The following is a 12,601-nucleotide window of genomic DNA, read 5'->3' on the forward strand; positions in this document are numbered from 1 at the left end:
GGCTTCATGCCTAAAAAGTCCAACAGTACAAAGATGCACAGATGAGGCCAGTAACATGATTGCGAGATGTATTGATGACATGTCTGCAAACCTCGAAAGTGTTGTTTTGGAAAAGATATGCATCAGAGGGAAATTTGCATTGTGAGTCAATGAGCCAACAAATATTAATGGACATGCTCAGCTCTTGGCCAATGTGTGTGTTGTGGATGGAGAAGCCATTATGAAAACTTTCTAAAAAACAATAGGTGAGGACATTTTCACATCACATCAGATTATATTGAACAAGGAGAACAAGGACAATACTGCTCCAATTTTCCACAACATATCTATGTGAGCTGAGCTTCTCAAGCATTACTGCTATGAAGACTAAAAACAGAGAGACTGAGAACAGCTGAGAAAGAGCGTCCATGTCCTTCAATGGCTGCCAAGATATCAGGATTGTGTTCATATAAACAGGCCCAGGTTTTACACTGAGTACAAATGAAGTGAAAGACTATATTGTCATTATACATACTGTATTAGGCTACAGAGTGTCATTTTCTAACATTTTGGGTTGTTGGTCTGCCGCAGGATTTTTTCAGTGTAAAAAATGTTGCTTGGCTCAAAAGATGTTGAAAAATAGCACAAAAATCATGACAGACTTAAAAAGAATAGTGAGAGGTTACATATAGAGGATGCTTATGGAGAGTTGTTGTGCCTCAAGTACAGACTAAAACGGAAACTTATTTCTGTTAACCAAATTTATTTCTGTATTCAACCACCATGTGTAGAACAAGAGGGGTTGAATCCTTTGTTTTAATGATCGACCCCCATGCTGCAATAAACTAATTCTCACCTTCCCACTAACTCTAGTACACATTCCGGAGGTGGGTGATGAGAGGGGAGGCCGCCTTCTACGGAGAGGGCCCATCCAAGCACCCTCACCCATTGGACCACAGCGAGGCACACACTGTGACATCATCAACCCGTTTTTAACCGCACGTTTCGAACTGAAACGATGCTCCAACAGCTACACTCCAGTGCACAAGAGGTCGCTGAATATAGTCGCAAAAACTTTTTTTTTTCCTGACTATCCGAACCATGGTTCCAAGTTCAACGTCCCAACCCAACTACCGGACCTGCCAACTGCACCCCAAGATCTCCAAGAGCCAATCGCGTCTCCAGATCACCAGCCGTCTCTCGTCTCTCCCCGGTGGTGCCCCCAGAGGACACCACACTCCTGCCAACAACCGCAAATCCATTGCAGGTCTGACGCAATTGTCATGGGGCTCAACCGGGCACACTGTTGGAGCTGGCTCCAACGGTGGGAGAGGATGCGGTCAGACCAGGCAGACCCAAATGTAACATGAGGGTCTACTGGGAACATCTGGCAGACTCTCCTGTCAGAGGGAGTTTCAACTCCCACCTTCAGCCAAACTACAACCAAGTCCTGAAGGATGTGGGGGACACTGAGTCCAAATGGGCCATGTCGGGGCCTGTCAAGGCAGCAACTCTCGAACTTGCTGGTGGACCACAACAGTGAGGGATGTCATCAAACTGAGGAGGGAATCCTATCGGGCTTTTTTGGCTTGTGGGGCTCTCGAGCCAGCTGACGGTTATTGGCATGCCAAATGACAGGCTTCGGTGATCGTCAAAGCAAAAACCCAAGCTTGGGAGGAGTTTGGGGACACGATGGAGTAAGACTTTATAGAGATTCAGGTCCACCACCCAGCTGCTCAGAAGGGGGAATGAGTGCTCCATCAACACTATGTACAGTGGGCGTGGGGCATTGCTGCCCTCAACTTAAACAATTCTGTCGAAACACCTTCGATAGGAAGCAGGGCCAGGGCACTCTGGAACAGACGCATCTATTTTCGGGGCTGAAGTTGCTGAAGCAGTCAAAAAGCTCTTCAGTAGCGGGGCCCCGGGGGTGGATGAGGTCCACCCTGGGTTCCTCAAGTCTCTAGAAGCTGTAGGGCTGTCCTGGCTGACACACCTCTCCAGCATTGCGTGGATGTCGGGGACAGTGCTGCTGGACTGGCAGACCTGGTTGATGATCCCCCTGATTAAAAAGGGGGATCAGAAGATGTGCTCCAACTATAGGGGGATCACACTCCTCAGCCTACCAGGTAAGGTCTATTCAGCGGTGTTAGAAAGGACGGTCCGCCAGGTCGCTGAACCTCGAATCCAGGAGGAGCAGTGTGGTTTTCATACTGGTTGTGGATCAGTGGACCAGCTCTATACACTCAGCAGGGTCCTCAAGGGGGCATGGGAGTTTGTCCAACCAGTCAACATGTGTTTTGTGGATCTAGAGAAGGCATTCAACCGTGTCCCATGGGGAATCCTGTGGGGCTGCTCCGGGAGTATGGGGTATCATTTCAACCCCATTATGAAATGATAGCTTTCCCTAGAATTTCTCCTCAGAGCATTTACAGCAGGTAGCTTTCATGTAGAACATTACTGCCATCTTCAAGTCCAAGATTTATAGCTTACTGTGAGATAAGGCCTCTGCTTTTACAGCATGAAAGGAAGTATGGCATTCAGCAGTCATTTTTCAATTTATACTTTTTGAGACATCTATCAAATGACAAAAAACTTGTCTGAGTCCAAATAAGGCGCATAGCTTCATATCATCTTACAAGAGCTCTACTGTGGCATGATATCCTGTTTATAAATGTATTGTTGATATCTGATTTATACCTGGCCACTTGCCAAGGTCCACTGTTAATATCATACTAATGATGATAAATTTGCTTGGTTTTTCAAGTGCAAACACTAACTGAGGAAGCTTTCCTACCTTCTATCCTCTCACACAGTTTGTGGAGCTGCTGCATTGGGCAGCTGTCACACTGCTGGTTCTGGGTCTTTGCATTTTGCTGCAGGGCAGCTACTGAGAAGGCCTGCTTCAAAGTTAGCATGATTTCATCCACCTACAGAAAAGGAAAAAAAAAAAGTTCTTGCATTTTTTTCTTTTTCACATCAAACAATTTCAGCGTTTATCTCAGATTTTCCTTTCCCCACTACTCAAACAAGGGACTTAATCCAATGCATAATCTTGGGGGAGTTTTTTTTGTCGCCAATGAATTGCACATATTTCTCTGTGAGAATCCTGAAACTTTGATACACAAGGATTTTGAAAAAATACTATACAATATGGTCTGTCTGGGGAAAAAAAAAGATCAAATAGAGATAAAATACATTGAGATGAGATACAATGCATTAAGACTGACATGCAGTGGCGTCTGTGACAGTTACATTTACTTGTTGACTTGTATACAGTATGTTCTGTTCACCATGCGACCAATGCTTTTTATCCAACTAGCAGTATGTTCAGCTAACCTTGACTCAATGGGGCACTTATCTGTTACTGGCATAGGTATAAGAAAACAGTGTTGCATGAAATTGAATTGATAAAATAAAGTTTGTGAGAAAGATCTGCTAAATAAGTACTGGAACTATTTCAGAGTGTTCTATAGTGAGCTGATCTAGCTTTAAAACCTTGATAAACGAAATATATTTAAAGATGGTAGGAAAATGACAGATAAAATGAGGCCCATCAACCACTTCTCACCAATGACTCATCTGCACACTGGAAGACATAGCAAACAAAGTGGCATATTCCTCCTTCCACTGTCTCCCTGCAAATGAAGCCAAAGTGATCCACATGGCGAATACCCTGGACAGAGGGGATCAGCTTATTACGGACTGAAGACATGTCAAAACTATGCACAACCCCTTTTTGCATGAAGGAACATACATACCTGTGAACAGAAAGAGATTTCCCTGAAACTCTTCTCAATTGCAACTTTCTTGGTGTCTGGGCTCACCAGGAAGATCTGAAACCTGCCAACCTAAGAGACAATTCAGTTATTTTTAAACTTTACTTTGAATACTTTGGAGTGCTTTGGAGTGACTGACTGAACAGTGGTATAGGTACCATAGTGTACCTTGCTCCTGAAACAAGACAGTGTCAATAAAGGCCAATAGGCCATTACAGTAAAGACTTACTTTCTTACTTACAAGGCTTAGAAAGCCTTGATGTATACTGTGGCAGACCCTGTACCAAGTGAACTACTAGTTTGCTGTAACAAACACAAAATCAAACAAATCAGTTAATGGACACATTTCAGTTCCCTCCTAAAAAGACAAACCAAGGTGTTCTCATGTGGTTTCAACCCACTTGGTTTGATTAGGGATGACAGAAAATAAAATCAAAACAGAAATGTTTTCTGGTCCTGTTTAAAGCACCACATTTTTTTTAATGAGGAGTTACTCTTCTTCTTTTTTGAGACAGTTTTGTTTCGGGGCTTCCCCCACTGGAAGCATACTTAGGACATGAGTCAATATCACTCCTCAGTCTTAAAAGGGGAATGACTGGATTTTTATTACCAAATTTCCCCACTGCTGCAATCTATGTGATATGAACCACATCACTCTGTTGCACTTGATAGGGATGTTGGTATTTCCAATGTTCAGAAAATCATTTAAAAGGTAATGATGTCACAGGGATGACGTAACTGCGGACACTAGCAGCAGAATTATGTCTTTTAAGAACTATGTCTGGAACTGCTGAGGGAGGCAGTGACTGAACCCGGTGTTTCCTGAGCTCATATGGCTATTTCTTGTTTAAAAGACAAACAGGAAGCCTCTTGTCAGGAGATGTCACTGGGGTGAAATAAATGCCAATTAAAAGAGTTGACTAAGCTCATGTTAAGCACCAGTCAGCATTTGCTCATGCTGAGTGATTCGGGATCTTAGTATTTCTTAAAAACCCCAAGGGGGGACTCTATAAGAACCTTTTGATCTTGGATGTCTAAAATGGTACATTTCTGTACTTACATGTGTCCACTGGAGCTCGAGAACAGAAATAAGTGCCATGACTAACTATCACATACACACTGACTTTTTCAGCAGCACTCACAAATACTACACCAACAAAAGTGTTGCGGTCAACAGATTCTCAGCATTTTTATATTTCCAGTAATCCGTCGAGTCCTGTTAGTGGACCTGCATGTGCTGTGACCGTATTGGATTTTGTTACGGTTGTGTACCTTGAGAATCTTCCAGAATATTTTTATTTTTGTGTTTCACTTGGAGTCTAGTAAAACCTGGTAGTCAGTGTATGCACTTCAGGGAATCAACAATTACTACAAACAGTAGCTAAATCATTTTCAGCCCAACATATACAGATTCTTTAGGTTGGATAATAAGTGGCAACATTAGTATTTGTATCAATATTTTTTTACATATTCTTTTTTATATATTTTATATATTCTGGTTGTTTTATCTTTTGGTTTAACAGCCTTTTTTGAAGGATGTGGCACAGTGGTTAACACTTCTGCCTCACAGCAAAGGCTCTTGGTTCAGTACCAACAGCAGGCCTTTCTGTTGGCGGTTTGCACTTTGATTCCTTATTTTTGTCATTATTTTTGCCATATATTTTCAGAAAATATGCAGAATATATTAGTGTATTAAAAATTGCTTTTGATGAGTAACTTTAACGTGGATATCACTGAGAAAATTACCATAAACAGCATGGTCCTGTTCTCTTCCAGGCTGGTCGGCTGTACTCCAGGTGAATGTATGTGTGCTTCAGTATTGTTGGCGTGGGAGATCTCTGGTGAGAGGCCATTCTCATCCAGGGCCTGCAGGGAAGGGAAGCTGGGGTCTCGATGGAGGAGAACAGGCCATTTCCCGCTGGTGGGGCTCCCCGAGGCACCATTACCTACGGCAGCACTCCCCACTCCATTGGATTGAAAAGCCAACGCTCTCCTCAGCCCACTAACCAGCCCTCCACTATTTCCTCCCGTCTTAGTCAGCACTGAGCCATGCAGCTGGCTAAACTTCTCGATGCATTCATCGATTAGCGCAGGTGGGGCTTTCTTGTGAGCAACGCTCACACGGCCACAAAACAGCACCTCAAACTTCTTGGCAAAGGCTGTTGGGGACACATCAGAGGCTGGTGCTGCACAACTTGTTGAGGAGAGAGAAGAAAAACTGAGGTGTGTCTCAGGAGTTTCAAAGCTCCCAGAGGCTGTTGAAGCTTTGTTGGAAATGCTGGTAATATCATTGTTGCGTGCTGAACTTTTGCCAGCTTGCCTCAGCGTACTGATGATCTCAGGGACCTTGAGGATAATAAGATAAGAAATAAAGGAAATGGTAAGGATAAGACAAATAACGCTAAGATTTGACTCCCAGTATATTGCACCGGATTTAAATAAATTCCCTCTGGAGTTTACTGAGACTGCATAAGAAGCATAACAAGACACCTGACCTAAAATTACAGATATAATGCTTAAATTGAATATGATGCAACAGTGTGATGATTAGGGAATGATAAGTATTATGGTCATATTATGGACATTTGCCTGCACGTGCATCTCACAACAACACACGCACACGCACATGTGCGCGCGCACGAGCACTCCCAGCTCTGAGTATTTAATACAATCTTTATTTCTGGCTCAGTCTTGAAATGATCTCAATCAACAGTAACAGTAAAATAAAATAAATTGATTAATTCCATAACTGGTTAACCAAAAAACTACAAATAAATACAGGTCAATTAATATGATATGGTATGAGTGGTTTCTTTTATTGCCTCAGGAAAATATCCAGAAACAGAGGAACCTGAGGAAACAAAAATATATGCCAAATGGTGTAACATGTTGTGACTCCCTGAAACAAAGGAGCCCTTCTGCCACACTGTGTTGAAAATAAACTGGATTGTGACCTTTCATTTCAAAGGAGTCTTTGTTCTTCATCTTTTTTTTCTCCTCACACCATGAACTGTTGACCTGTTATTCTTCTTGCAATTTTTTACCCTTATGAAGAAGAAAAACATTGGATCTAGTCTTTCCTTGCCCACATGTGTGTCTGCCACTGGGGCCCCCCTCCGGATAGGGAGAGGATGCTGGTCAGACCTGGCAGACCCAAATGTAACATGAGGGTCGGCTGGGAACGTCTGTCAGAGTCCCCTGTCAGAAGAAGTTTCAGCTCCCACCTCCGGCAGAGCTATAACCAAGTCCTGATGGAGGTGGGGGACATTGAGTCCGAATGGGCCATGTTCTGTGCTTCCATTGTCGAGGTGGCAGACGGGAGCTGCTGCCGTTAAGGTGATCAATGCCTGACAGGGGGGCAACCCTCAAACCCACTGGTGGACCCCAACGGTGAGGGATGCTGGCAAACAGAACTAAAGAAGTAGGCCTATCGGGCCTTTCCAGCCTGTGAGGCTCCGGAGGCAGCAAACAGGTACAAGCAGTCCATGCGGCATGCGGCTTCGGTGGTTGCCGAGGCAAAAATTTTGGCGTGGGAGGAGTTCAGAGAGATCATGGAGAACGACTTCCAGTGGGCGTCATCCTCAACTCCATTGAAACACCTTCCCATGAAGAAGCAGAGCTGGGGGAATTTGGAGCAGACACATCTATTTTCGGCGCTGAAGTTGCTGAAGCAGTCAAAAAGCTCTTAAGTAGCAGGGCCCCAGGGATGGATGAGGTCCACCCTGGGTTCCTCAAGGCTCTGGATGCTGTAGGGCTGACCTGGCTGACACACCTGTGCAGCATTGCATACTGTAGATGTTGGGGATAGTGCTGCTGGACTGGTAGACCGGGGTGGTGATCCCCCTTTTTAAAAAGCCGAATCGCAGGGTGTGTTCTAACTATAGGAGGATCACACTCCTCAGCCTCCCTGGTAAGGTCTAGTCAGCGGTGCTGGAGAAGAGGGTCAGTGTATGATTGGTGTTGAAGCTTGGTCTGCACCCATTTCTGATGAGAGTTGGACACCTTTTGTTACCGATTCTGTTCATAACTTTTATGGACAGAATTTCTAGGCGCAGCCAGGGCATTGAAGGTATCTGGTTTGGTGGCTGCAGGATCGTGTCTCTGCTTTTTGCAGATGGTGTGGCTCTGTTGGCTTCATCTCCAGCTCTCAATGGAGCAGTTGGCAGCCGAGTGTGAAGCGGCCGGGATGAGGATCAGCACCTCCAAATCCGAGACCATGGCGCTCAACTACAAACGGGTGGAATACCCACTCCGGGTTGGGGAAGAGGTCCTGCCCCAAATGGAGGAGTTCAAGTATCTCTGGGTCTTGTTCACGATTGAGGGGATGATGGGGCAGGAGATCAACAGGCAGATCTGCAGTGATGTGGACTCTGTACCGGTCTGTCATGATGAGAGGGAGCTGAGCCAGAAGGCGAAGCTCTCAATTTACCAGTCATTCTATGTTTCCACTTTAAATTACGCTCACGAGCTGTGGGTAGTAACCGACAGAACAAGCTGCGGATACAAGCAGCCGAAATGAGTTTTCTCCATAGGGTGGCCAGACTCTCCCTTAGACATAGGGTGAGAAGTTCGGTCACCAGAAGGAGCTCAGAGTAGAGCCACTGCTCCTTCGCATAGAGAGGAGTCAGATAAGGTGGCTTGGGCATCTGATCAGGATGCCTCCTGGATGCCTCCCAGGGGAGGTAATCCAGGAATGTCCATCAGGAAGAGACCACAGGGAAGACCCAGGACACGCTGGAGAGACTATGTCTCCAGGCTGGCAAGGGAATGCCTTGGGGTCCCTCCAGAGGAGCTGGGCCAAGTGGTGGGGGAGGGGGAGGTCTTGGTCTCACTACTCCAGCTGCTGCCCCCGCTACTCGACTTCGGATAAGTGGGGGAAGATGGATGGATGGATGGATAGGTTGATTTTTTTTTTTTTTTTTTTTTACAGACTTACAGACTCTTTAACAGACTTACCGATTGTAATACTACTGATATACTACTGATTGTAACAATTGAAAATAAAGAATCCAGCAATCAAATTATTTTCAAATCTCAAACACCATTTTTGAAAATGTGGTCTTTCAAAGGTTCAAGTGCAGGCTATAGCAGATTACTGTAATTTCTGGACTATTGAGCGCACCTGAATATAAGCCACACCGGCAAAAGACGAATAAATAAATATACAATATGTGTACATACAGAGGCCACACTTGTCTATAAGCCGCAGGTGTCCATGTTGTAACATGAGATACACAGAAAAATGTTACACAGAAACCTTTTTTTTTTAATTTTAATTAAATACATAACGGTAACATCCACAAATACCTACTGGAAATGCTTTTTTTGAACAGTTCCTGTAACACGGCTGATGAAAAAGATGAATAATAACACAATAAAAAGTCCATCCATCCATTCACTTTCTATCCCCATTTTGTCCTACTCCAGCTGATTGCTACCTTTGTCTAAGTGTCTGCGCACTAATACCATTAAAGTCATCTTCAGTGTCAGAATTGAACAGCCTCAGAATTTCACAATCATTTAATTTGTTCAATGTGACAAGGCTAAATGTTTTGGTGGCATGAAGCTCGTTAGCCCCCCAAAAAATCAAAAAATCCATTCATGATCTGCATTATTGTTTAAACTGCAGTGTTCAAAGCGTGCAAAAAAGAAGCAGCTTATAGTTGGAAATTACGGTATAAACATTTGGAATTCATCATGACTAAAAATAAATGTAATGCGTCTGTGACAGACGGATGCTCCAGTGAACCTGTGACTAGGATAAGTGGTATCGATACTGGGTGGATAAATTAAAAGTCACAGGATTTATTGATCCAAAGAGAACGACAGGAACTTTTACTAAAAGCCCTGTAACTAAATTTTGCACAAGCAACAATGACCTGTGCGCTGCACACCCACACTTTATATCAGGAAAAGTCTAATGCTTTTTGAACAGTGGGAAGGATGAATAGTGTGCCAACAATTGTGTGCAAATATCATTGAAATTCTATTTTAAAAAAAAACAATTTTCCTCCAGGGAAGAAATGAGGGATTTGGAACAATTCACTCTTTAATCACAAAATAGAAGAATTACTACAAACATAAAACTATTAACACCATCATCTCAATATCTTTTAATGAATATACTCATACTTTCTACAATTAAAAGCATACATTTTTCCCCATTAGTGTATACCTTTGTGATCTGTAAGCTACAGCAAGAAAGAACACATGTGTGTGAATGAGAGGGACTCAAATGGAGCCATGAGGCTACAGGGAATAGAGATAAAGAGGGTGGAGAATTCTAAGTAATTCGGGTCAACAGTCCAGGGCAATGGAGAGTGTGGAAAAGAGGTGAAGGAATTGATTCAAGCAGATCGGAATGGTTGGAGAAAAATGTTGGGGGTAATGTGTGATAAAAGCGTATCAGCAAGATTCAAACGAAAGGTATGCGAGACAGCGATGTGACCAGCAATGCTGTGTGATTTAGAGAGAGCAGCATTGAGGAAAAGACAGGAAGCAGAGCTGGAGCTGGCAGAGATGAAAATGTTAATGTTCTTTTTGGGAGTGGCTAGGATGGATAGGATTAGAAATGACTCCATCAGAGGGACAGCACATGTTATGGAGTCAGAGATGCCAGACTAAAATGATTTTGACATGGACATAGGAATGATGGTGAATATCTGGATAGAAGTATGTAGAGGTTGAAACTGCCAGGCAAGGGGCCGAGAGGAAGACCAAAGAGAAGATTTATGGATGTAGTGAAAGAGGACATGAAGTTAGCTGGTGTGGAAGAACAGGATACAGAGAATAGGGTTAGACGGAGGAAGCTGATTGGCCGTGGTGATCCCTGAGGAGAACAACTGAGTCAGATGAAATGACTAAAAGACAATTCAACACAAAATTGTTACTAATTAGACTCGCAGTTATAATCTAGCATGGCACTCTTGTAGGGAAAATAGCATTTACTGGAAAAATTAGTTCTCACCACAATGTTTCATGAGGAAACTCACCACCAAGAAAATATATCGTAACGATTGGAACTGTTTGTCAGAATTTCTTTTAGTAATGTCTTTTTTTTTATTCAAATACTATCATGATTTCCTTTTTTAATTTACCTTGATTGATTTTGACCAAAGAGACATTGAGGGTTTGGCTGATGACATTCTGGGAAAAGTGGAGCAAATGCCTAAGCTCTCAATCATACAAAAATCTTTATATCCACCCTCTCCATGACGACCACTGAACATATAAATAGCTTTTTTGGCACATCATTGGTGCTGAGTTTTTAATACTGTAAATCAATGAAGATACGGTGGTGTGCTTTATATTCCAATATAATAAGTTTCTAATTTCAATCACAATTTCTAATTTTGCAACCACTCACACGTGGTCTAATGTAGACTGAGTACTAATTGCTATGACAGAGACCAGTTACGGTTTGGTCTAAGCAGAGCTCTTCCAGCAAAGCGCTTGTGTAATGTTATTATCAATATACTGAGCAGATCTTGGACTGTATTTTAAGTGATCCAATAAGTATAAATAAAAACATCTAGGACTTTATGGGGAAATATATGAAAATAAAATGTTCTTTAATGGAGTTTTGAGGACATTATGTTTCTGTTCAATCCGGTATCAACTTAGTATCATATCAGTTGAACGGATCATTAAAGTACCAAGAATTATGATCTTAAACTTTGTTTGATAAAGATAATGACACTACATATGTCTAAGAATTGTACGCATATTCAAGAGTGTAAAACTTCTTGCATGAACAGATGGCCATGAAATGATGTGGAGAAAGTTAATGTTCACTTCTATGTCTGTGATCATTGCAGAGAGCCCTGTCAAATATGAAAACAAACAGCCAATTATCTTGAAAAATATCGTGAAAATTACAGAGGAATAAAAACAACAATTAATCTGGAGCTTAGTAATATATGACAAGGTACTTAAATTTTTTCAGTGGTCTTTATCATGACAATTGTCTCCTATTGAACCATCCAAAATAGAGTATATCTAAAAAAATTCAAAGCTCAAAGCCTGTTCAATTTGACATTTTCAGTTTCAATGGAAGGTTACGGTTAGTTTGATTTATAACATTTGCAAGTTTCTCTAACTAGATGGACTTATGGGTCAAAGAGTGACCTTTTGCCAGTCCTTCCCACAGATCACGCTCTTTAAAACTACATTGGTGCACAAATAGTCTTTATTACTCTTTTATTGTGACTCCTAGGGACGTGAACAGAATTGTTTTCCATGAAAAGGCCTGAAGAGTTCATAACAAGGCCATTGTCCTTTCTGAAACTAAGTCGCCTGTCAAGGATGAAACAATGAATCAACATAAATTAACTGCTTAAATAGCCATTGCTATTTCTTTAAACACCACCAATCTGAACGATGTTCTAGTAATGATGTTATGGCAAGACCTTTTTCCAAAACCATTGCTATAAGGCTGCTGTATATTGTCAGTTAGAAAAGAAATGTTTACCTAATTCACATGTGATGTAAGTAAGTTCCTTGCATTTTTTACATCATGTTGAGATCTTGAGAGCAAAAGCATTGGCTGATATTTTGGATATGGGGGATTTTATAATATAGTACCACATGAAATCCCCAACACAATACAACAGTTTACATAGATATTTAAAGTGACTATATCTGTATGATTAATTTGGTCAACCTAGTGGAACTACCACTGTGATGGGAGGAAAAACTAAGCTGATTTCACAAAACACAGAATAGTTATGAAATGTTTTCTGGTGACCCTTTATCCATCTGAACAGTAGGTTTTGGAGGCTTTATTGACTCCTTATCATGATGTTGGTCAGGTAGGAAGAAAATAAGAACACATTTCATCTTTA

General features: G+C 42.2%; 1 protein-coding gene across 3 annotated transcripts in view; it reads right to left on the reverse strand.

The window, feature by feature from the left end:
• Nucleotides 1-12,601, reverse strand: part of tbc1d1 (TBC1 (tre-2/USP6, BUB2, cdc16) domain family, member 1) — a 56,554-nt gene that overhangs the window by 30,058 nt on the left and 13,895 nt on the right. For all 3 annotated transcript variants that reach the window (XM_086156886.1, XM_086156885.1, XM_086156887.1), the window contains 4 exons: nucleotides 5,505-6,104; nucleotides 3,741-3,830; nucleotides 3,551-3,655; nucleotides 2,777-2,909 (listed from right to left, as the gene is read on the reverse strand). In XM_086156886.1, coding sequence (XP_086013012.1) covers nucleotides 2,777-2,909; nucleotides 3,551-3,655; nucleotides 3,741-3,830; nucleotides 5,505-6,104 — 928 coding nt within the window. The remainder of the gene's footprint in view (nucleotides 1-2,776; nucleotides 2,910-3,550; nucleotides 3,656-3,740; nucleotides 3,831-5,504; nucleotides 6,105-12,601) is intronic.

Source organism: Fistularia commersonii, chromosome 12 (assembly GCF_037954325.1).
Source record: "Fistularia commersonii isolate RoL2024-O1a breed Wild chromosome 12, RoL_Fcom_v1.0, whole genome shotgun sequence".
Taxonomy (NCBI): Eukaryota; Metazoa; Chordata; class Actinopteri; order Syngnathiformes; family Fistulariidae; genus Fistularia; species Fistularia commersonii.